At 48.6% G+C, this 26,039-nt stretch overlaps 1 protein-coding gene across 14 annotated transcripts in view; it reads left to right on the top strand.

Moving 5' to 3' along the window:
• CDK12 (cyclin dependent kinase 12) overlaps positions 1-24,349 on the top strand; it is an 84,533-nt gene extending 60,184 nt beyond the window's left edge. For 2 of the 14 annotated variants that reach the window (XM_047706213.1, XM_047706215.1), the window contains 5 exons: positions 2,216-2,325; positions 6,695-6,794; positions 18,737-19,022; positions 19,602-19,696; positions 21,489-24,080. In XM_047706213.1, coding sequence (XP_047562169.1) covers positions 2,216-2,312 — 97 coding nt within the window. In that variant the 3' untranslated portion in view covers positions 2,313-2,325; positions 6,695-6,794; positions 18,737-19,022; positions 19,602-19,696; positions 21,489-24,080. The other 12 variants (XM_047706202.1, XM_047706214.1, XM_047706204.1 and 9 more) reach the window with 11 other exon arrangements.
• The last annotated feature ends 1,690 nt before the right edge of the window (positions 24,350-26,039 follow it).

Genomic DNA, 26,039 nt, shown 5'->3' with positions numbered 1-26,039 from the left:
AATGCTCTGGATGTGTTTACACATGTCCTTGCTTTTTTCTTCCATCCACATGCAGTTGTATTTGATACATGGTCCTCCCTAGGGCAAAGCCAAGCGTGTCCTCAGATAGTCTCAGTTGTATGTTGGGCAGCATGCTTGTCACACTCTTTCTCCATGCATTGGCCTTGTTCCTTCTCTGCCTTGTCAAGATTCAGGGTTAGAGTTAGATCACCTTCTTAACATCTCTTCATAATAGAAGGAGTTTGGCACTGAAAGGAAGGCCTCCTACTGGGACTCCCTCATTTGTCCCTTTGGTTAAGCCTGCATGAGAAAAGCAGGCATCTCTAGGGGAGCTTCTTTCTGCAGTGGCCCAGAGAGAAGGTGTGAAGGGCAGGAACCCCTCACCTCCTGATAAAAGGAGGGGTTTCCTTCCTCACAGAATCACAGAGGGCCAGACCTAGAGAGGAACCCTAGAGATCACCTAATTCACTCTTTCAGTGTACAGAGTGGGAAACAGCTTTGGGGAAGGGTAATGTGTTGTCCACTGTCTCATAGTGAGTTAGTTGGTGGCAGCTAGCCAAGACTGGAGTCCAAGAGGCCAGAATCTTAACCTACTTGAGTAAAGAGCCCCTGACCTTAAGACTGCCAACTCCTGTGAGCACTGACCTTCCTCAGGAAAGAAAGGTGGGGCTGTGAGGTTTTGAGGGGGAAAGGTAGATTTGAAAAACATTAGTAGAAAAACTGAGAAGTTTTATGTGTTTTTACTTCAAAGACTCATCTCTCCATGACCAAATTGTACAATTGTAATTTTTATGTAGTCAGGAGCTCTGTTCATTGAGGACGCACGTGGCAGCCACTGCCAAAGATCTTGATGCCCCCAGAGTTACCCCCAAGTTCCAGGAGCACTTTGCCACCAGCTCTGGGGTTTGGAAAGCAGAAGAAAAAAACCCTGAGGCCCAGTGAGGAATTTACCCTAAATCTCAACTCAGGCTCTTTTGCATTACAATATAACTATAGAAAATCAAAATCTGAAGGAAGGGAGGAAGAACATGCCTCACCTTCTAGGAAACTAAGGGGTCTCTGAATGAGAGAAGGCATCATGGAACTCTGAGTAAAATGAGTTATTCTCTGAGATTACTGGGAAACGAGGTTGGAGGAGGGACCCCCTACTCCTCTCCCTTACTAAGTTTGAGTTGTCTGTTTTTACTCCTTTGATGAGGCAGAAGGAAGGTGGTGTGGTGCCCCACAGTGACCTAGGCCTTAAATAGTGTGTTTAGTGAACTGACAAGCACAGCAGGTTCTGAAGTTATCTCACTTTGGTGCTGAGACTATCCCTCTTTGGACCTCTCTGAGAGGTTTCCCTTCTAGTGCTTATTTTCTGAGCATATGAGTGTGGGAGCCAGTGATGTGTATAGAGGGAAATGCTAAAGAATCTCTAAGCTGGAATCAGAGTCTTGGAGAGAAAAAGGTACCACTGGGCAGCTTAGAGATAGAGTTGTGAGCCTTGGTCAGAGGGGCAGTGGGTCTGCAAAAAGAACATTGTATGCTGATGACAAAGAAACAGATCCTAGTACATAACCTTTACATTTTCTCCATCACACCCCAATTGATAATATTGGGGGAACTTGAACTGGTCCCCATGCAGATTCCTCCCTACATAGGGAGTATGTATGTTAGACTGACTTGTCCAAATTGCATCAAGTCTGCTGTCCCCTCACAAACCTCCTTTCTGTCTGTTAGGATTTTCTTGTTTGTGTGTTTGTTTGTTTGTTTGTTTGTTTTTGCCTCCCAGTCTTTCTTGAAGAAGCTGTTTTGGACAAGGCGATAATGATCTGATCTAAAACTAGATGGCCTCCTCTTGAGTAACCTTCTTGCATTAACTTTACATTAACCTTGAACCTTCATCACCCTTTATAATTCTGAGTTTCTGGTTCTGCTGAATTTCTAATTTATCTCTTAAGTATAAGAATCATTGTTTTTAGTTTATCAGACTGGGTGCTGGTTCCCAGGAGGTATGACTGTTAGAGCAGTTGTAATTCTCTCTGAGAGCATACTTAAGGTTCATCTTAATCCTTCCAGGCTTTGTGAATTCAGGTTTGAGGGAATTGGAAGAGTGGTGACCATTACCATCACTGTTACCTACTAAGGCCATATTCCCTGGGTGAAAGACCAAATTTCTCTTTGGTGTCTAGTCCCTTGTCTCATGTCTAAAGTAACCTGTTATTCTCCTTTACAGGTGGCAGCAGTGGCAGGAAGGATGGCCCTTGAGGAATTTGGTGAAATCCATCAGTCACCTGGCTTCTGGAGCTCGTGACGAGTTCAGTCTTTCATAGACTCTAAAACCAGGTAGGGACCTGAGACCAATCAGAGGTTTCAGGTACACTTTTGTAAGGAATTCCCCACCCCCACATACAACTAGTTTCAGGGAAGTTTCTTATTCCCAAGATCTCCAGAAAAGTTTCTCTGACTTTTTATTTGACAATATTATGGTATCCTACCTTCTCATTAACAATTTCTCCCCCTGGTTAGAGTAGGTGACCCTCTTTATTAATATTGACAGTCATTTCATTCCTCTTCTTTCCTCTTGGCCCACTTTGCTAATGGGTATTCCTCTTCGGTGGGATACTGATGTTGGTTACTCTTAGCCTCTCCTCTACAACACTCGTCCCACTTACCCATCACCACCACCACCACCACCACACACACACACACACACACACACACAGCCTTGCCTTCTTCCCCAAGAAGCTATTTTCTCTCCCTTTCTGAGTGGGATTGGGCATGCTGTCCCTTCTTACTGCCTCTCATCAACTTCTCTACCTCCTTTCCAGATTTGATGGGAGCTCCCACCTGTCCAGACAATATACAAGACACAAGAAGTAGAGGCCCACAAGCCTGCTTCTCTCCAGCCTCATTGCCCAGAACCAGGCAGGTCATGAGTTTCCAGTGCTCACCCCACCCTTCTTGCTGCCAGGTAGGTGGCTCTTCTGTCTACCCACTAACCCCAAACAGGGTCGTATTTCTCCCTGGAAGTATTTTTCTCTGTTGTTAAATATCTCCAATAAGGGGAAGACCTTAGTGACTCACCTCTCTGCCTTGTGACTTCAGTTTTAATCTTTAGCTGGATTAAATATCCACCCCTTTCCAATAGTTCAGAACGATTTCCCCCTTTTAGTGGGTGTGGAAATAAGGGACCAGTGAATATGATATTTCACCCTGGAGTGTAAGGGTCCAATGACAGGCAACACTTCTCTTGGGGCTGAAAGTCTAAAGCCCCAGGTATCCATTCTGCCCAGTGGCCTGGCATACTTGGAGAATACCTGGATCTTTCGAGGGAAAGCTGTGTTTATCCGGTGTCTATTCCCAAGGACAAGGATCTCAGGCTCTGAGAATCTGTCTTTATTCATTCGCAGAACTCTCCGGGGAGTAAGAAAGGATTACTATACAGCAGAAACCAACCACCAGGGGCGCCTGGGTGGCTCAGTCCGTAAAGCGTCTGCTTTTGGCTCAGGTCATGATCCCAGGGACCTGGATCGAGGGTGGAATTGAGTCCCACATCAGGCTCGCTGTTTATTGGGGAGTCTGCTTCTCCCTCTGCATGCTGCTCTGCTTGTCTCTCTCTATGACAAATAAATAAATAAAATCTTAAAAAAAAGAAAAGAAAAGAAACCCATCATCAGGTGATAGTGTCTGGAGTTCAGGTGGCATAGTTCACGTGGCAGGTCTTATCCAGGATCTGTAAAAAGTTGGTAAGGATGCCACAGCCACTCCTGCCATTGGATGTGACATCAGCTTACCTTTTGCTTTTAGGCCTCCTCTCTCAGCAGTTCCTCTCTTACCCCTGCAAGCCAGACAGCAGAAGCAGCAGCCCTAGCAGGTGCCAGCCCTGGATAATGTACACCCTCCCTGGTTGACACATACCTGGGATGCAGGATGGATGGGAATGCAGGAGATGTCCCTCGAAGTGGTCGAGTGGTAGGACTTTCATGACTCAGAGATCATCAACATTCATAATTCTGCCCTTCCAGACGTCAGTCTTGGTGTCTGATCCCTCAAAGCTGCAGGGCCACTTGGGCAGCTGCAGTCTTGGTTTCTGCCACACGAGGGTGCTGCTGACCAATTAAAACTCCTGCCCCTTAGCAGACAGGAGTTTGGGTGACAGGGGCACCCTTTCCTCAAGACAGGGATCAGAAACAATCTGAGATAGCCTGAGAGCCAGGCCCCAAGAAGCCAGAAGGATGATTAATACCACTTTCTCTTCCTTAGAAATGGCCTCAGACCCTGAACAATCTGCCCTAGTGGCCTGACATCTCAGTATGTTTCCATCTGAACTCAGGAAGCCTCCAGCTCTGGGCACCAAACATCTTGCATAGGTGCTTTTCTCCCTCAGGGTGTAATAGGTTTCAGCTGTCTCCAACACCTCGACTGTCTCCCTACCTCTTAAACAGTCACTTTCTAGTCCAGAGGGTAGGGGTACCTTTGGTTTCCAGAGAAAAAAAAATCTCACAATTGTTGGGAGAGAAGTATCTTTCTTAGTGAGAGAGTGTTGGGGAGAGGGCTGAGAATGGGAAAGTTCAGGCTTCTATGTGCCATCACCTCCCCTATCACAGACCTGGAGAACTCAAGATGGTCCAGTGGACGTTTGCAGCTTGAGTGGCTGGAGGACACCTCAAAAAAAGGTGTCAGAAAGCCAGGTGGGGAAGGGGATGCCTTGGCCCATGAACTTTAAACTGACCCTGTATGGGGCCCTTTTGGGGGTGAGGTATCCCACAATTGATCCTCAGTCTTCATGAAGCCCTTCCAGGCTGAATAGGCTAAGGGAGATGACAGAGGTTCTCCTCCTCCCTCCTACCCCTGTGCCCGAGGGCCCCTCCCCAGGAGGACAGCTTGATTAAACAGTCGGTGCTGCTGGAATTACTGCACAGCTGGCGCTCCCCCCAGCACCCCGAGCAGAGCAGCAGCGCAGATTAAAATCTCCAATTAGCGTTAAAGTGAAGTGAGGAGGTACTGAGGCTGCCAAGGAGGCCAGGCGGGGGCCCTGGGTCGGCAGACACCCCCACTGGTGCCTGGGTTCTGAGCTCTACCCCCCAGTCATCCCTTCTTTCCTAGCTCCTCTCCCAACAGCTCTCAGTGCCCACTAGCTTTGCATTGCTTGGGGCCACAGGACTTTCTGGGGGCAGAGGGTGGAGCAGATGCCTTACCTGACAAAATGCTGGGGACACTGTAAGTGTGAAGGAAAATGAGTGATCAGTGCTTGTCAGGGGAGACACCCTGCTCACAGCGTGCCAGGCAGCCAGGTTGAGGTGACTTCACACGCCTGCCGCTGCTTTTTGCCTAGAGAAAGGGCAAACAGGACAGGTCCTCCAGACCCAGACCTTCTTACCTCTAAGGTACTGGGTGTTGTGGTGCCCACACAAACATCCATCCTGGTATATTTTATACTATCTGACCTATCTGCTCCCACCCAAATTATGGCTCTGTTCTTACTCATTCCCTCTGTTATTCTCAGCTTTCTTGTAGGTAGGGGTAGGCACAGCCTAGCTTGAGAGCATCGCCATGCCCTGCCACCTGGGTCCCAGCCGGCTTCTCCTTACCTTCTTTGCAGTTTGGGGAAGAGCAGGGATATGCCAAGAATGGAGGCCTCAGACTCTCCCAACCTCCAAACATCATACCCCGTCCTAAGGGCCCTCTACCATTTACACTTCTGCCCTTCACTCACCAAGCCCAGAAGGAGGGCAGCACAGCAGCCACACCCTCTGACTTCCCTCTGCCCCTTTAAGGGAAATGGAGGTGGGTACCCAGCTGACTGAACCTACTCACACCTCCAGAAATTAGACACCAGGGCACAGTGCCACCCTCCCAGGCTGGCACATGCTACCCTGGCAGAGGTTCAAATAACACCACCCCCCTTCATCCTCCCACCCCGATGTCTTCCTCTTCTCTCTCCTTCTTTCTTCCTCTCTCTCTCTCTCTTTTTTTTTCTCAGCTCAAAGCACAGCTGAGCCTTAAAAGGAAGGGGGGAGACCAAGCTGGGGCAGGGGGGTGGAGAGCTCCAATAGCACGTTTTCACCTGCCATTTAATTGGATGTATTTTTAATTAATGGGACCTCAGGGACCAACATGAGACAATCTGATCTCTGAATAGGGACAGGGGAGGGATTGGGTTAGGGAGGAGGATTGGGCCACTGGGTGCGGTTACTGGGAACCCAGGCCCATCAATCACTGGCCACTTTGCGCTCTGGCATGGGGAATAGTGAGGTTGGAGGAGGAGGGGTGGTGCTGGGGTTAGTTGCCAGGATTTCCCCCCAACTGCCAGGACCTCCAAAAAAGGATAGAACTATACTAGTTGACTTGGGTCTGAGGCCCAAAATTGCAGCCAGGATATTAGGTAAGGCAATTTTCTTGCTCTTAGGATTTTGTCCAGTTGGGCCTATCCCTGTGAATGATGTAAAACTGAAAGGAAAGTAGGGACAGAGTTTTGAGGTCCTTGAAGAGAGAGGGCAAGAGCTAGGGACCATAGAACCAGAGACTGTGTGAGAGGAAAGAGGAGGGCAGGGTTTAAAGATATTTCTGAATGTTTAAACAGAGGAGAAGTGCCCTGGAGGTTACATGCAAAGCATGTAAGGCCTGATGCCTTTGGGGTGTGACTCATAGAAGCTTACTGCTGCAAGGGAGAGAACTTGGAGTTCATCTTGCCAAACACTTCACTTTACAGATGTGGAAATGGAGACCCAGAGAGGAAAAATCAATTGAATCCTGTCCTGGAGTTGCTTTGTGTTCCTGGCTTCAGAGAGTTCCTGGGAACCCAAGAAAAGGTAGGTAGGTAGGTAGGTAGGTAGGGCTTGGGGAGGGAAGTCAAGGGAAGAGGATTGGCAGGATTGTTACTGGAGTCTCATATCTCTGGCCTCCAAGACAGAAGCAAGTGAGGGGAGTCAGGCAGATGCATTGTTGGAGGAATGCTTCCCTCATACACCTACTTCCAGAGGTCATCTCATCTGTTCCCCTGCTTCCAAGTAGACAGATCCCTGAGATCCCCCCACTCTCATGGGATTTTACTATACTCTGTAAAGTCCACAATGTATCAACTACCCTAGTTCCTTAACTAGGAAATAAGTTTTGCAAAGGTGACTAAATATTGAGCTCTTTTGAGATCTTATTACAGGTTTCCCTGTCACAGTATAAACTGCTAGAAAAAATTATGCCGAAGAGTGGTGTTACACCTCTTGTCCCATGTCTAGGCCTAAAACAGAGAGGGTTAAAAGTCAAGGCTCTGAAGGCTGAGTCAGAAATGCCTCTGTATTCATGCGGTGCCATGGCCCCAGAGCACTTAGTCAAGCCCTATCTGACTTTGTGTAGTGTTGGTGCACAATGGAGAGGAAGGAGTGTTTCCAGCTGTCCACATCCCCACTCACTGTTCAGACACTAGGGTTAAGGAGGGAAAGAATGAAGGAGAAAAGGGGCTTTCCCACCAGGTTGCCAAAGGTGGCATTTCCTGGCATTTTCTTCCTTCCTTAAGAAAATTCAAGATTCTTTGTTCTGTGCTTCATGAGACTAAGCTGGAGTCAGGCAAGGGTGGGCACAGAGCATGGAAAGCAGTGTGGATAGAAACTTCATTACATTTTCCAAGCCATCACACCTTTCCCCTACTCCCAGAATTATCTTCTCTCTTAGTATCCCATTTTTTTAAAAAGATTTTATTTATTTATTTGACAGACAGAGATCACAAGTAGGCAGAGAGAGACGGAGAAGCAGGCTTCCTGCTGAGCAGAGAGACTGATGTGGGACTCGATCCCAGGACCCTGGGATCATGACCCAAGCCGAAGGCAGAGGCTTTAACCCACTGAGCCACCCAGGTACCCCTAGTATCCCATTTTATATCCCCAAAGTCCCTGAGGAAAAGCAGGATGTGCCTCTCTAAGTGACCCACATTCACCCTGTCTTATGTTTAGACCTTCAGGATCATCTCCTTGCCTTCTCTACAAACAATAAATGAGAAGGACCCCTCACATCCCCTCAAGACAGTCTGGAAAGAATCCATCTGCCTCTTCCCCTGCTTCCAAGGGCCTATAGTAGTGGGATCTGGGAGGAGAACTGTGCCAGGAAATTGAAAAGGAAGATTCTCTTGTCTGGGAAGGTCCAGGAGGAGCCTGAAAAGGGGGAGAATATGGAGAGGGGAAATTTGGGAGCTGAGGCCTGTAGTCCCATCTGTGGGGCTGGCTGCCTAACCCAGGGTAGGCCGTTCATACTGACTATTATTCACAGGATTTATTAGAGGCTCTTGTTTACAGAGCTACTGTTTCTCCTTTGAAATACAGAGCAGGAGCAGTGGAGAAGAACAGCAAAGAAGAAGGGGAGAGGGTGTCAGGCTTTCGGTAGGCCCTTTCTTACCCCTTTTCTACCCCTGCTCCATCCCTGCTCCAATATTGGAGAGTCCAAAAGGCCCTTAAAACATTCAATCTAGATCCCGGATGTTTCTCTAAGGAGCAGGGCTTCCCTCCCCAAAGTCCCACTGGCCCTGCCTCACAATCCCAAGGTTTAGGCAAGATGCCACATCTACAGCCCTGGAGTCAGAGCCTGGAGCCTGGAGTCCAGAAAGATTGCTGAACCTTTGCTGGGAAAGAGGAACAGACTTGAAGTAAGTGGGAGGCAGAGGTAGCAGCACCCAGAATGCCCTGCACTTTGGAGAAAAAGGAGCTCTGTATTGGCCCAGGGTTTAGCTTTTACTCTGACGGGACTCCTCCTTTCCTCCTTCTCCCTCAGTGTATCCTATGGGTTGGTGAGAGATCTGGATGTCTGAACCTCCCACCTGACACCTCAAAAGTTGTTATACATATCCCCTCTCTAGTTCCCCAGGCCAGGGAGGAGGGGAAAGAAGGCATCTCAGAGGTAGCAGTGCTGTGCTATCTGTCAGCACCCAGGGAGGCCAAGGAGAAGAAACGGTGACCAGAAAGGGAACCAGGAGGTGATGCCTGCTCTTGAAACAGTCTCTTTATCCCATCCTCTCCAGCACCCCCTCTCACATGCTGACAAGGCTGTGTGCCCAAGTGTGCCAGCTCTCCTGGCTGGCAGTCCTGCTCTGCCATGCAGGCATCCGGCTCTCTGCTCCAGCACAGAGCACATGCTGGGTCTCTCACACTCCTTTGCTCACTCATCTCAGTCTGTCTGTGTTGCAGATTCCTAGGGATGAAAGAGGAAGCTGTGGCCCTGTGAGTAGGAAGATGGGTGGGCTTGGGGTCCTTTGGGTGCATATCTGCCTCACTGGAGGGCAAGGAAGGAGAAGGCTCCTGGCAGCTCCCCTGAGCTCAGGGTTCTGGTGACTCATAGCAATGGGGGCAGCTCATGAAAACATCAGAGGGGAAGGGGGCCCAGGCTTGTTGGAGCTCTATTTTTACCTCAGTTCTCCCCAGCTCTGAGCTATGTGGATGAGGTTCTCTCATCTGAACTGTGGGGCAAGGAGAGGCTCCAGCTATGAAAGAGTAGAGGGAAATGGGACAGAAGAGATTAGGGGAGGTTGAGCATTCCCAGAAAGAGGCTTTCCATTGAGGAAAGGAGAGGTGAAGCTGGTAGTACCCTGTATATCCACTGGCTGCACAGAGGGTCCTGGGCATTCACATGTGCAGGCAGACACAACTCCTCCTCGGAAGGATTGCCACTTACTCTCTTCCCTGGAAACAGATGCCGTAGATCATCAAAGATGCCAATTGCCTCTTCCCTCACAGGCCAGGTGGGCAGTGTACATCTTCCCTACTCTGAGTCACGGGGATGAGAGGATATTGTGTTTGAGATCACATCAGCAGAAAGGGGCCAAAAGGTGGACCAGGAGAACCATTCATGCCTCTGACCTCAGTCCAAGGGACCTCCTTGTTTCAGCAAAGGGAAACAGGGATCTTTGGTACAGGTGTATCCAGACAATAGTGCGGTGAAAGATGGGCTAAGTAGGAGGAGAGTTCTCTGACAGAGCCCATTTTCATTTGCCTATTTCATTGCTCGCAGCCCTCCAGCTTGGGGTGAGGGGGTGCTCTCTGTTGGGCTGCTTCTGGAGATCCAGAGATGGTTTTGATTGGAGAAAGTGATAGACCAGTCACTTTTCATTCTTCACTCTTCCTCTAGGGAGACAGACCTTCTCTACTCCCCCAGCTCTCTCTGGCAACATTGGGAGCCCAGGGCCCCCCGCTGGAATACTGATAATAAAGCTCAGTCCTGAACTGAGCCACCACATCACTGGGCTCTGGTATAGAAATGGTGCTGTGAGGGGAGCCTGGGTGCCCCAGGTGGGTATAGGCAAGTGTGGGGAGTTTAGACCCAAGAGAGATAGTAGAATCACTCCTCAATACCACACACTCTTCCTCTTTCTCAAACTTTCTCCTTGGCCTCCCTTTTCTTCTGCCTCCCTTCAGCTAGCTCCACTCCTGGCCACCTCACTCCTTTGAGTCTAAGAAGATATGGTAAATAGTTGTCTGTTCCCTACACTTTTCTCTCTCTTCCTCTACTCCCAAGTTCCAGCCAAGAGTTACCCCACTTGAACTCTTTGTACTAGTGAATGCCATCAGGATCTGAACCCAGAATCCCCAGCCTTTGCTGCCGCCCCCCAACTCTGAGAATGCCACTCTGACTCTGAAACTGACTCTTTAGTGCTCACCCTCCCCACCAGGGTAACCAGGCCAAGACTGGTATGTCCACTAACAACAAGGCCCCTGACCTGAGGCAGAGGGCTGCTCCAAGGGTGCAATGAGGCCCGGCCCTAAATGCAAGTATGCCTGTGCATTGGGCACATTGGTTTATTAGTGTTATTTCAGCATTGTGATGCAGAGAGAGTAAGTGTAACAGCTGCTCCTTGCTTGCAGTGTTTATTGTTACCTAGAGACAACCTCCTGGCTTTTTCCCAGCTCCCCCTCCCCCCCAAGCCCAACCCCCTCCCTGCCAACAGTCCTACTCTCCCCACACTGATGGGAAATTTATAGCTTGCCCATACCATGCCTTTAACCCTCTCCTGTCCATAGGGTAGGTGGGGCAAGGGAAGCCAAAGAGAGCAATGGGCATGCTCGGGCCCCACCAGGGTAGAATGGTGTGCAGAGGAAGGGAGGAAGGGAGGACACTGCCCCTCCCCAATCTGTGTGTCCAGACAGATTGCCCTCCCGGCTCTCATGTTGAGAGAAAAGAGCTTTGGATCCCAGCATCCTTCTTATAAGATGATTCTCTTCTCTGGGCATCTCTAATCCCGCCCCAGTTGGTCTGCCTGGTCCTGAACAAGGACAGTGAGGTAGTATTAAAACAGGATTAAATGTGGAGAGGCAGAATCCCCAGCCCTCTCCTTTCTGTAGAGATGTCATATCAAGACTAACAAGAGACTGTGGCATGAGGGATGCTGGCCAGACCTTCCCAACTAGGTAAATGTCAAACATGAAACTGGTTGATGAGTCAGGTGGGAGAAACTACCTACTCTATCTTTACCCCAAGCCAGCTCTCAGGTCCCAAGAGATTCCCAGACCATTCTCCAAGCTGGTCTCCTTGGTCTGGTTAGGCTACTCCCTTCTGCTCTTCTTCCTGACCCATTTTCTCCTGCTTATCTTTTGGTTTGATAGCTTGGATTAGATCCAAGAGACCAAGAGGACTGAAACATCTTAGTCATAGCCTCAGCAGAATTGGGGAAAGAGAAGCTCCTCCAATCCCTCCTGTATAGGACCTTTCATGGAAGGGTACCATGTCATATATTCAGCTGTTCCCACTGGAAATAAGAGAGTTTGAAGAGGGATTAGATTTTAGCAAAAAAAAGATAGAGGCAGACATATGGAAAAACTTACTCATGGGATAGGAAACTTCAGAATGGGGATACTTCAGAGATTTTTTTTTTTTTTTTTTTTTTTTTTTTTTTTTTGCCTGCCTGGAATAGGTTTAAGTCTGTGCCGACCAAGGGGAATTGGAAAAAACAGGATTACTTTTCTGTGGCTTCTCCAGATTTGGGCCTCAGTGCAATTTTTTCAGTAGCTCTGGGAGTGTACCCCTTCTCAGTCCTTCTAAATGTAGTAACTGATGGTTAGATCACAAGGTTGGGAGGCAGGAAGCCTTGGGTTCCAGCACCAGCACTGCCATTAAACAACTGGGCTACCTTGTAAGCGTTCTGGGTTAACTTCTCTGAGTCCTACTTTCCTTGTCTACAAAATTCAGATAAGCAGCCTCTTAAGGTTGTAGAGAGCATTTAATGAAGTAAAGTGTGTAAAACACCTAGGACACTACCTGATACTTACTAGGTACTCAGTGTTTAATACAATAAATTGTTACTTTTATGGAGTCAGCAGGGCTGACATTGCTTCAAAGACTCCATGAGTCCTCTGAAATTATAGGCCAAGTAACTGAATGTAGGTACGCTGGGAAGAATGTCCGTGATTGTCTTCATGATGTGGAGCAAGGGGTGGCAGTCTCCTGGAAAGGAAATAGCCCCAATCCCTTGGCTCAGACTCTGCCATTCCCATGCTTCAAACCAGGAGCACATTAGGCAGTGTTCTGCCTGGAAGTACAGCTTCATCATCTAAGATGGAGCTGTGAGAGATAGCCATTAGGATAGCAACATCTAGCATTTGCCAGGCACTTTACAGTTTGTCAAGCACATTTACCTGCATTAGCTCTTTTAATACCCAGCATATCCCAGTGAAGTGAAGAGAACTACCATTTATTGAGTGCCTACTATGTGCCAGGCATTGTACTGAATGTATTTTTTTAGGCATATTTAAAGTCTATGGAGTATCATCACCCAAATATGTCATGATTTAGAAGACTCATCCCCTATTTTTAATCATTTAAGTATTTTACTGTTATAAATAATATCAGAATGAACATTCTAACACATAAACTTCATGCATTTTTAAAAAGATTTTATTTATTTATTTGTCAGAGAGAGAGAGAAAGAGCACAAGCAGAGGGAGAAGCAGGCTCCCCGCCGAGCAAGGAGCCCAATGCAGGACTCGATCCCAGGATCCTGGGACCATGACCTGAACTAAAGGCAGACACTTAACTAAATGAGCCACCCAGGTTTCTCCCTTCATGCATTTTTATAGTAAATTCTAAAAAGTAGAATTATTAGATCAACAGATACAAATACCCCTCTTCCCTATGGTTATGGTCACTTTACGGATGTACACTAATGAGAATAATGTTTTTTAAATTTTTCTCTTTGGAATTCTGCAGTGAAACACAAGGGCAGCCCCTTTTCTCTCCTAGGCCCAGCAGAGAGACACTAGTAATGTAGCTTTTTTTTTTTCTTAATTGAGATAATTTTAGATTCACATGCAGTTTTAAGAAATACTACAAAGGGGTGCTTACATGTGTAAATTTGTATATCTACCTCTAGAGTCAAGGCACTGAACAGTTCCAACACCACAAAGATTCCTTACGTTGCCCTTTTATAATCACACCTACCTCACACCCTCCTTAACCCTTAGCAACCACTTATCTCCTTCACTTTTTGGAATGTTGTCATTTCAAAAATGGAATCATACAGTGTGTAAGTTTTTAGGATTGGCTTTTTTCACTCACCAAATCCATCCAAGTTTTTGTATGTATCCTAGTTTGTTCCTTTTGTTTATTCCATGGCGTACCATGGACCACATGGACCACAGTTTGTTTAACCATTCACCTGTTAAAGGGCACTTTGTCCTCTCACTTTGTACTCACTACCAATTAATGAAGTAGCTCATTTTACTTGGTGTGCTATTTTATACTCACAATTATTAAGCTTCTTTAACCCTTCACGCATGGCACTATTATTATTTTCATTTCATAGATGAGGAAAATTGAGGCTCATAGTAAATAATTTTCCCATGATTACACGTTAAATGGCAAAGAAGAGCCTGGAACCCAAGCTAATAGGGCTCTTTCTACTGCACCAGACTTTCTCAGACTTTGACAAACATTGCTGGGAATAGGGTGTGGGCAGAACCAAAAGATGTTGGAGGCAAAAAGAGCACTGGAGCAGCTTGGGTCAATTCAGGTGTTCACAGCTAACTTTGACTCATAGGTTAGAAGAATAGCAGTGTCATAGAGCAGGGAGCAATATGGCATGTGCCTTTGAAATTGTTTCCCCTGTGCCAGGGAAGAACAAGGCTGAAGTGGATAGAGCCCATGACCAATCTGCCCACAGACCTGGGACCTGGAATCAGACAGAAAGCCTTTGGGTGTCTAGGAGAGGATGTGTGGCTAAGGTCCCCCCCCATGGAAGTGTGAAGCTGAATGTGCCTCTGATGAGGTCTGAGGAAGCAGGCCATGATGAGTGAGCTCTGTTCTAGAGGAGCAAGGGCAATAATAGCACTTTTGGGGGGGGGGGAGCTACAGGTTATTTACACACACACACACACACACACAAACACGCACACACCCCTTGGGCAGGCCCAGTGTCTAGGACATGGTACAGGGGGAAAGCAGAGTAGAAGCAAAAGGCCAGTACGGCAGTTAGTCCTCGCTTTACAACTGTTCTTTACCTCCAGCTGAAGTCACGGACAACAAGATCAGAAGGAGTTGGAGAAATCATTTGGTCTGTCCCTCAGCCTGTGGGCACTGGTTGAAGCTGACAGGTGGAAACCTAGAGTTGGCCCAGACACGATGGGTGGTAGAGATGCCAACTTGTGGGAGAGAAGGTTTGGCTCCTCTCCTGGGAGCTATGTCTGGCCAAAGGCTGCCTCTTCCCACCTCCTGCTGGAACTGGCTCTTTTATAGCTGATGTTATCATTGCTCCATTGGCCTATTCCAGTGCCTGTAGACTCATAACAATTTTCCCTATGTACTCATGGCTCTAGAACCAGGCTCAGAGCACATATCACTCTTCTCCATCTCCCCTGGCCCATAAGCAATGACCCATCTCCCAGTAACACCCACCATCCTTGCCCAGTAATTCCAGCCATGGAGGATAAACACTGAGGCCTTCAGAATATATAAGAACTACGCTGTATCATTGAAACAACCAGAGATACCATTCTGAACTTGTGTCTTTTGGCTGGAAGTTCTTAGACAAAGGGAGATCACTCTTTACTGAATCTTACTCCCACTGAGATTTCCTGACTGTCGGAGGTCCTGAATGTGGCTGGGAGACAGCTCCTTTTTCTCCAAGCCAAGATGGCTTCTAACCAGGAAATCTCAGAACGCGTGCTTATTTCCTTCCCTTGGCTGCCCCTCTACTCCAGGTCCCCTTCTCTCCTGCCACCACTGCCTTCCCATTCCTTCTTTCTCTTCTCCTCTCTCTCTCTTTCTCAGCAAGTTTTTTATGTGATTACAGGCACTGCATGGTAATTAGTGCTAAACTCATTTGCACAACTACAGTTAATTGGCTACAACAATTAATTAATGTGTTGGAAATTTGGCACTGGAAAAAAAAAGTTTGTCATCAAAAAAAAAGGGCAAAAAATTGTAGAGTGAGATACCCATAAAAATCGAGGGCAGGCTTCAAAAGCCCAGCTGGGCCTCAAACTTCAACCCGGCCTCAGATGCCTTCCCACTCTCAACTCCAACACATTTTCCTCTTTACTCTTTCATTTTTTTCCGTCTTCCTTTCTTTCTCTATTTCTCTTCTCACTCCATCTTTTTTTTTTTTTTTTTTTACAACTTAAGCAAACTCATTTCCCTGATAAAATATAGCATGACTAATGGCTAGAGCATGTAAAAATCATTGGGAAAATGTCCTTGGAAGACGAATGCATTTTCAGCAGAATAATTAACTTAATTAACAAATTCACATGCATATTCATCAGGCTATTAATGTCTTCTCGGCTCAGCTTGATGAACATTGCGGTAATAACCATCTCATTTACATACTGCATTCTACTGCGATCCAAAACAGAGACAACATACAGGCGTATACACACACACACGCACACACACACACACACTTGCACGAATACACACAACATGTCTGGGCCGCTTTGACTTCCAGGTTGGCTGGGCGTGTGTGTGTACGTGTGTATGCACGCGCACGTGTTCGGTGTGTGTCGGTGGTGGGTGTCTGGGAACTCCAGCTGGGTGGCGTGTTCTTTAGAGGGTCCTGAGTTGAGGTAGGCTAGAGTTGCCTACATGTGAATGTCTGAGAACTTTAATCCTCTCTGTCTCTGCCTCTCTGCCTCTTTTTCCTTGTTTCTTTTTCTCTGTGTCATTTTCTCTCTTCTTCTCTTGCCACCCCCCCACCATGTCTCTCTAGGGAAAAACTTGGTATCCGTGCCAACTTTTCCCCCCCTACCCTCCTCCCTCTCTCCTCCTTCCCCTCTCCCAACTGCTGCCAGCCGGCATCAGCGCCGAATTGCCATCTCCTTGAGCTCTCTGTGGAGCAATCTCAGAGAGCAGTAAGGTGTGACGCGGGGCTCTGCCGGCTTCGCAGCACCGCCTGCGGAAAGAGCGCAGGATGGCGGAGGAAGATTAAGAGAAATCTCGAGCAGGGCTCGGCTGCCATTGGTGTGTGCAAACGCCGAGGAGGAAGGGAGAGGGAGAGCGAGGGGGGGGGGTGTGGGGGGGGGCACCAGCAGCTGTCGGCCTAATTCTCCTAACACTCTGCTTGTGGTCATATTAGAAAAACAGATTATGCCCCTCGGTGCCACTCACTTATACTTGACATACGTTAATGTTCTATATCTCCATTCTCGAGTCTTGACAACAGTGGACTTTAGGTCGAGGAGAGGATAGGAGTCTGGGTCGCCAAGGGGCACAAAAGACCCTGCCCTCTCATCCTCTCCTGACCTTCAACCCCAGCCTGTTCGCTCTTTAGAAAGCAAGCCTGGACATCGACTCTGCATCTGACGCCGCCATTTGCCCTTGCTTTTTGCAGTCCCTTAGGAGGTGCAGGGGTCAGAGGGCGCTTGAAAGCCCTTTCCCCAAAAACGCACTCCCTCTTTAGAGTCTTAATAGGTCACTTCAGGGCCCAGTGAGGCCAGCTCAGCGGCACTCCCACCCTTAATATTTCTATGCCCCCCCCCCAAATCGGAAGTTGGGGGTCAGAGAAAGGAGTCCATGACCGTTGGTGCTCCATGAGGGGTTATAGAAAAGCCATAAGCAAAACAAGGCCAGGAGTGTTTCTGGGTTGCCATGGAAACCAGGTTCCCTCCTCCTGGCAGGAAGGGAGGAGAGCCTGAGGCCTTCCTCCTTCCACCAATCCGGAAGGCTGTAAAGGCGGAGTTTACCAAGGCCTGAGGGAATAGAGCTGTTCTTGGAGGAGGAACCAATCTTTCCCGCAGCCCTGCCTGCCAGTCCATAGCCCTTTGACCCCCACCTTCCCTACCCTTTCACCTCAATATTCAAAAGAGGCTTTTTCTTCTGTGCCTTGTCCTCTATGGAGACCTGTTGCTTAGCAACCACAAGTGCCTTCTTCCCAATAACTTGCAGGGACTAAGAGATAAAATATCTGTCTATATTCAGTTCCCCTCCCCTGTCTATTTATATTTAATAACCCAAGCCCTGTCTTGGGTTCCCTTGGCACCTGTTTTAGAGGCCTTTTAGAGGGATTAAGCTGCAGCCTGAAGGAAAAAAGTTACATCCGAGGAAGAACTTCCAAACAGGGAAGAGTGGGAGAAAGGACTGGAGTAGGTAGGGAAGCTGTGGAATCATATTCTCTTAAATATAGGCAGGGTGGGGGGAAAGTATTTAGAACTTGGAAGGTGGGGAGGGGATGTCCGTAGGGATTCCCAAGTGTCCACTTAGGACCTGGAGTGGACCCTAACAGAACTAACTGGGCTGGCACTTTTCAGTCCCCCGCCCCCTGCCTTGCCCCCCTTTCCTGTCTAGAGTCCCCTCATATTTATGTGAGAGGCCCATCCCTCTGGAGATGTCCAGTTTCCTAGTGTCTAGAAGTTGGTTTCCAAGAGTGAGGGCTGTATAAATGTATGTCCACCAGGCCTGGGTCTCTCCCAAAGTTTGTCAGTCACAGGGAAGGAATTCTTCTGAGTTATCTACTAGAGAACCCCAACTGACCCAGCAGTGGGGGATATAGAGTCTCACCAAAAATGAGGAGCAAGGAAGGTATAAGTATAGCCTAGTGGGTGCGTGTCAGAACACCTGGATTAGGGCCCCCTCCTTATTCTCCTGTGATCCAAGTTATTCACTTAATCTCTTAAACTCCTTGTTGGGGCACCTGGTGGCTCAGTTGCTTAAGCATCCAACTCCTAATTTCGGCTCAGGCCATGATCTCAGGATCATGAGATTGCCCCACTTTGGTCTCGACACTGGGCATGGAGCCTGCTTAAGATTCTCCCTCTCCCTCCACCCCCCCCAAATCCCCCATCCCGCTTGTGCACATGCATACTCTCCAACAAAAATAAAAATAAAACTGCTCATTGCTTTGTCTATAGATCAAGAATAACAATGTTTACCTCCCTAGACTTTAGTGGGATCAGTTAAAGCGATATTGAAAGGAAACACTCTGAAAACTGCCAAATTTAAATAAATATTATTTTAAGGTCTGAAAAAGGTCTGACTGCTGGGAGCAGGGGGGCATCATGAATCCAGCCCTTGCCTTGGCCTAGGAACACCAATAGTTTCTTGGCCAGAGGGGTGTGATACTTTGCTCTATGGTCAGTCAGATGGGGAGCTATAAATCAAAATCAGAAACACAGGGCTCTTTAGGGAAAGTAGCACAGAACATCCCTATCATCTTCCCCACCTCCAATCCCAGATTCTGACCTCTAGTTCTCCCAGCTGACACCCCACCCTGACCCCTCCCAGTCAGCACCTTCACTGTCGTCATGCTAGATCACAGACTGTACAACTTCACCCTCCATACCCCCCTTTTCAGCACCTCCTCCAACCCGAGCCTTCTGTGGGAGACAGATGGGGTGTCTGCGATGGAAAAGGCTCTGGGCTCTACGCCGCCTTGGGTGAGCAGCCCCCCTTCCCATCTCCCCACTACTCCCGCTCCCTACCTAAGACACTGAGATTCACCCCGGGCAGCTTTGGGAGCTGCTGAGGATTCCAATGCTCTTCCCTTCTCAGACTCAGCCCAGAAGCAGAGCCAGAGTGACATCTTTCTCTGAGAGCTAGACCCCAGCCCGTCTTCATGGAAAACCAATGCAAAGGAGGAAGTATGTTAGGGAATGGTAGGGCTCCATGTGAAGGGACTAGTAGAGGAGAGGCGGGGCGGGGGGGGGGGGGCGGTGTTGGCGCACAGAGTCCCTCACTGAGGACTGGATGGCTGGGGTTTGGGGCCTGAATTGACTGAGGAGGCTAAGACTAGACAGCTCCTTTGTTCCAGAAATCTGGGGTCCCTGGAGGGAGGCTCAGCTTGGGGAGGGGGAGAAGGGAGCTAACATTATACAGAGCACCAACTGTGAGCCAGGCACAATGCCAGAGCCTTTCCATACCTGTACTCACAACTAGCAGGTGAGGAGTCAGGGTGAATAGGTGTCTCATGAGCTCTCAGCATCTCTCAGCACAGTTGACCAACTTCTCTGATTCTATGATTTCACTCCCAATTCTTCTACCACTCTGGCTGCTCTTTCTCTGTCTCCTTTGCAAGCTCATCCTCAAGTCCTTGGGCTCAGCCAAGTCCCCTGATTATATACTTCCACGGTACTATATATTCTTCTTTCAGAGCACTTAGCACAGTGATTTCACACTTATTTGTGCAGTCATTTGAATAATAATCCTATTTCCTCCACCAGATGGAAAGTTCCACGAAGACAGTGACCACGTCTGTCTGTATTCACCAGTGTGCTCCCAGTGCCCAGCACAGTGCCTAGCATAAAGCAGCTGTTTGGTAAATATTTGTTGAATGAATGAATAAATGACAAAAGGACATCACTCTGGCCTAACCTCAGTTCTTAGCCATATCCTCACCCCAGAGTGGATGTACCCCTAATGTGTGGACCAGAGAACAGGGTGCCCGGGAGGTCAGGCCACCTCATTCTCCTTGGGGGAAAAAACAAAAACATCAGGACTGGAATAAACCAAGTTCCAGAATATGGGCCCCCTGCCTTACTAGCACCTGGACCTGCCTGTATGCTCTCTAGCTTCTCCAAGAATGGAGAGAATTCAAAGTCCCAATAACTTCTCTCCATTTGTGCCTGAAATCACTCGTGAGCTGGAGGAGAGGAGTTCCATCGGAAAAGAGTGCTCTACAGAAAACCCCTCTTTTCTCCCTTAGCTGAGACTGCAGAGACCATCTGTTGCCACTCCTTTGTTTGCTTCTGTCCTCTTCCCCTGGACTTCAGGGAAGGGGATCATTTGACCAAGTGGGAGGGATAGATGGTGAGAGCAAGACAATCTGCTTGTTCCTTGAAACGTCCGGGGTAATAATGATGAGCCTCAGCCAGGTGATCCAATCCGAGGAACACAGGAGCCAGCAGCCTCAAGTCCTTTGAGGCTGTACTCTGGACCCTGGGAAGCAGGAAGTGGACAAAATGACCTCTGGGAGGTGCCCAGTGTTCACCCCAGGGGCTTTATCTGACCTCTTTGCTGCCCTTGCCATCTGACCTCAAATAAAATACCCAAATCTGCAAGTTAATGTTGGGCCATGGGTGGCATCCCCTTGCTCTCCCTGGCCGTTTTCCATTCTAGCCAGCAGCCCGTCCCAGAGCATCTCTCCCTCCCAGCTCGGCATCAGTAGCCAGTCCTCACCCAGTCCCTTGTCCTGACAGTACCCCTCAGCACCCAGGTACTTGGGGTCATGGATCTGGAAGCCCCTTTAGGCAGTGTTGCTCTCTCTGACCCCACCTGTTCTTTGGGCCCCTAATGAAGTAGGACAACTCAGGCTCTGGGCCAAGTCCCTATGTCCTCATCAAAGGCAACATCTGTCTCCTCGAAGAAGATAAGCCTGGAGGGAGGGAGGTGAGACAGGCACAGGGGAGAAACCCCAGTCCTGTCTGGGCCCTCACCCCAGATTCCACTGCAGGCACAGATTGAGGGTGAGAGGGTCAAGACAGCCACAGAGGCCTATTCTCACACATGCCCCTGCACAGATCTTTATGCCTCTGAGCCCCCAAATATGAGGGCCCCTCCTGGACTCACCCGGCTACCTGGGCTGCTGCTGCTGCCAAGCCGGCCTTCTTTTATTCATGCGTTGTTTTATTGCTGGCAAATGCTGCTGCTTGCCGCTGTTGGAGGCGTTCCTGCCAAATCCATCCCAACATCTTGGCCTGGCATCAGGGCGGCATGCTAATGTGGAAATTTAAAGAGCCTCTCGGCTTTAAATCGGAATTTTAAATGAGCAGCAGTGCTCCAGAGGGACCCAGGCAAAATCGAGCAGTATCTGATGCACCCTTCCTACTCCCACTCCTGTAGCATCACCCTACCTCTTCTTGCCTCTCCCCTGGACTTGGACACTAGATGAGGGAGAAGCATGGACACACTAGGGGATGAGAGAGTTACCAGGACAGAGGAATTGATGCAAGACAGCCATCGAAGCCAATAAGGAGCTGTGATCCCTCAGCTCGGACCAAGAAATCCACCAGTTGCTGTCATGGGCAAATGGAGGCAGGGACCTTCAACACAAGGGAGCAGGGCTGGGGATGGTGAAACTGACATTCCTACCCATCTTCCCATTTTACCAGGAAACAAGAAGAGAAGACCCAGAGCAGAGAAGAGAGAAGGTGGGATTCCATAAGGACACTCACATGCAAGCATACACTTGCACACGCCGGATATGTGCATACAGCTGTGTGTGCAGGTCAGGATGCTTGCTGAGGCCCCCTGCAGTACATGCACACACGCTCACTTATCACCCATGCATGGAGAAGAATGATTCATGTATGTAGGGCAGTCTTCCCACATCCAGACCACTGACCTGCAGGTTGTTAGCCTGAGCTATGCCCCAGGTTTTCCATGAATCCTAATGCACCAATGTTCCCCAGCTCCTGGCAGCTACCTTGAGTCAGCCACAGTGATGACAGAGCCTCATAGTGACTCTTCCAGGAGAGGGGCTGGGGATACCTGTGCTCATCCTATGCACCTGTCCTGGCTGCAGTGTGGTCCCTTCTCTGGTGTCCATCAGTTGACAGGCTCAGACATCTCATTTGGGAGAAGCACCGGGCACAGACTTGATTTCAGAGGGAAGAGGAGGCTAATGGGTGGTGAGAGAGGCAGAATCTGTGCCTCTCTGTGACCCCCTTTCCTTCTTACCTGTTTCCAGGAGACAAGTGGCCCCTCGTTATAAAGAAAACATTTGTCAAGTGCCTACCGTCAAGGAGACACTGTTTAGCATAGTGCCTCACAATTTTCTGAGCTGGGCTGATGACAGATACAAGAATCTGGGTGTGCTACCCCCATTGGAGGATCCACAATAATTCTCATGGTAACCTCAGCCTTACCCATGTTAGACTGCCAGGCCAAGGGATGCTTTCTGACCTTCCCCAGGAATCCCCCTCTCTCAAAGAAGCCAGCTCCTTCACAGACTGGTGTGGCTGCCAGCCAAGAGGCTTGGGGCAGGCCTGGGGCATGCAGCTGGCACCTGCCCACCAAATCCCCAAGGAGGACCTTCTCCCCCACCCCATAGCCCCATTCAGATGGCCCCTGGGCTACAGGGAGGCAGGGCTCCCTGCTCCCCACTTCAAGCTGGAGCACCCACCACCTCCCTTTCCACCATAAGCTGCTCCCAGATCCCCCACCCAGACTAGATATACCAAAGACCCACCAGGTACTTCTTCTAGTCTGGATCAAACACTGAATACAATAGGAGTTGTACTGGGGCTGGGTAAGAGGCCTTGAGGGGTGAGGCTTGGGCTAGAATTATGGGAGAAATTGCTGAGGTCAAGAGATGGACGAAAAAGCCCTGGGGCACCTGGGTGGCTCAGTTGGTTGAACATCTGACTCTTGATCTCAGCTCAGGTCTTGATCTCAGGGTCGTGAGTTCAAGCTCCCCACTGGGGTCCATGCTAGGCATGAAACCTATTTTAAAAAAGAGAGAGAGATGGATGAGGAAGAAGAACTCAATGCAAGTGACATAGGACAGGGGGACATGAAGGGAGGAGGCTAAGTGAGTCTGCCTCTCTCATCTAATTAGCAACATGCAAATAATATGCAAATCACTCCCTCTTTGTTTAGAGACCACTGTGGTTTTGGATGTGGGCTACAGAGGGGCCACCAGGCAGCATCTCTGAGACCCAAAGACATGGAATACCCAGGCTCAAAAGAGAGGCCAGAGTGCAGCCATGTTGTAGCTTATTCCCTGGATGCACTCATTTTCTATGGGCCTCAATTTCCCTGTGTGTGAAATGGGAGGACTGGCCTGGATGGTCCTAAGGCCTCTGATCAGTACTGACAGTCTCGGGTTTTCTGATTTGGGACCCAATGCTGCATGAGTTGGAGGGTTGATTCCATTCTGGGGTGGAAACTACTTGGCCCTCTTGCCCATGCCACTTACCTCACCAGTCTTGCAATGCCATGCCCCTCATGCCCATGCACCCGCCATCCCAAACGTGGACAGTCTCCTGAAGACAATATTCTCTCCCACTCTTTTACCCACAGGGTTTCCTCTCCTTGGAATGACCTTCCTGCTTTAGCCTCTACCCTGGCTAGCCCCTTCTCCAACTCTAACAGCCCTACCTACCTTCCTCTTCCACCTCTGGGCATCCCTATGCAATGTTTACTTCTCTCATTTCCCATTAGACTGTGAACTCATAGAGGGAAGGTACTGGGTTTAGTTCAAGACGGAATCTCCAGTGTAAATGTATTAGTTTTCCAAGGCTGCTGTAACAAATCATCACAAACTTGGTTGTTAAAAAAGAAAGAAAGAAAGAAAGAAAGAAAGAAAGAAAGAAAGAAAGAAAGAAAGAAAGAAAGAAAGAAAGAAATTTATTCTCTTACATTTCTGGAAGCCAGGAGTTCAACATCAGTTTCAATGGGTGAAAATCAAGGTGTCAGCAGGACTGTGCTCTCTCTCAGGCCCTAAAGGAGAATTTGTTCTTTCAGCTTCTAGTGGCTGTTGGCTTTTTTTTTTTCTCTTTTTTTGCTTGTAACTGCCTCACTCCCAATTTCTACCTCTGTCTTTACATCACCTTCTATTCTTCTCTTGTCTGTATAATCTGCCTTGCTCTCTCTCTTATAAGGACACTTGTGGTAGCATTGAAAGCCCACCCAGATGATCCAGGATAATCTCTGCATCTCAAGATTTTTAATCACATCCACAAAGATCTTTTTTTTTTTTTTTCCCAGATAAGGTAAAATTCACAGGTTCCAGGGATTAAGAGGTGGACATATCTTTGGGAGCCACTATCAGACTATCAAGATAAATGAAGACATCTTTAAAATTACCATTTGTTAAGCAACTACCATGTGCTAGACATCATACATTAATTTTTCTCAATCTTCAATAGCCCTGAAAAATCGATTTTCTAAAAAGACTCATTTACTTAAATATTTATTTATTTATTCGTTTGTTTGAGAAAGAGAGGGAGCGAGTGGAGAAAGGGCAGAGGGAGAGAATATCCAAACAAACTCCCACTGAGTACAGAGCCTGGCGGGGGGCTCAGTCTCAAAATCCAGGGCTCAGTCTCATGACCCATGAGGTCAGGACCTGAGCCAAAACCAAGAGTTGGATGCTTAACCTACTGAGCCTCCCAGGTGCCCTGAAATGTAGTTACCAATGCCTCTACTCTACAGAGGAGGAAACTGAATGAGGCTCAAGGAGATTGAATCACTTCCCCAAGCTCACATAGCTAAGAAGTGACAGAGCCAGGATTTGAAAGCAGATGGGTCTAGCTATAAAGCCAGCATGATTTTTGCCTTCCCAATGGTCTCCGAGCCCATCCCAGGTCCTAGCACAAATTTCTCACCTGAATCGTGCAGAAAAGAGGTGGACAAAAGAAGGAAAGATGAAACCCAATCTTCCTTAAGATATTGACTCAAGCTTTCTTTTGCCAAAGCCCCTTCCCACTCCTTTAATCCTCCCCATCACCCCTGACCCCTTGTTTCAGAAGCTTGGAATTTCCCCCAGTTGGCAGCCCCCTGCCAACTACAGCTGCCCAGAAGGGTGGCACAGTGCCTGAACTTCAGACAGGAGACATCAAATTGCAGAACCAGAGGGGCCTCTGGAGGTCACCTCTTCTGGCTGTCTCTGCTCATATATACGTCTGCCTGTGAGGACAAGGCAGACAGGGTCTGGCTAGTGGGCAGCAGAAGGGGAAAGTAGCCATCTCTTCCTTCAGGTACACTTTCTGCTCACTTCCTACATGATTTGTATTGGGAAGTCCTTACTTAGGTCTAACCTTCCAGATACCATGCTGTAACGAAAGCTGGCCAGAGTCAGAAGTCCTAGATTGTCCAAAATATAAAACTGGATTTTGGATAAGTCCGTTTACTTCTCTGAGCCTCCGACTCTTCATCTTTAAAATGGGATTGAGGGTGCCCCTCAGTGGCTCAGTCAGTTAAGCACCTGCCTTCAGCTCACGTCATGATCCCAGGGTCCTAGGATGAAGCCCAGAGCTCCCTGCTCCCAGAGAGCCCGCTTCTCCCTCTCCACCCACCTCAGTGCTCTCTCTTGCTATCTCTGACTCTCTCTCCCTACCTCTCTCAAATAAATAAATAAATAAATAAATAAATAAATAAAAATTTTAAAAAATAAAATGGGATTGAGAATAATGGTAATGGCATAGTACCCGTAATAATAACCGTCTCCCAGGGTTGTTTGGGGGGGGGGGGGATAATAGCACAGTCCAGGCCTAGAGGAAAGCAGGGGCCACGGGATTATTTTGTAACAGTCCCTCGGCCCTCCAGACGAAGCCCCTTCATCCTGGGTAGTACAGGGTTTTGCTCACCTCAGCCAGTCTGGTCTGCCTTGCGCGCTAGACTGTGAACTCCTCTTGGCAAGACTTCGTTCATTTTTTATCACAGCCCATTATCCTCCCCGGTGTCTAGCCCGTGCTTGGGTACGTAGGTTCAATCTACATTTGATAAATAAAGAAGTGAGGGTATGAGTTGAACACCCAAGTCCCGAGAGGCACAGGGCCGAACTCCCACCACTGACCCTTTGGACACGACCCTTCCCCCCGCGCACCCCCCACCGCCCCGCCCCGCCCCGCCCCAGGTCCAGGAGGCGGTGGCGGCGAGGAAAGGAGGCGCTGCGGCTTTAAGATTCCTCTCGGGCGTCCCGGTTGCCAAGGCGCGGT

The sequence above is a fragment of the Lutra lutra genome, chromosome 16 (genome assembly GCF_902655055.1).
Source record: "Lutra lutra chromosome 16, mLutLut1.2, whole genome shotgun sequence".
Lineage (NCBI taxonomy): Eukaryota > Metazoa > Chordata > Mammalia > Carnivora > Mustelidae > Lutra > Lutra lutra.
This window is presented reverse-complemented; position numbering and strand designations above follow the sequence as displayed.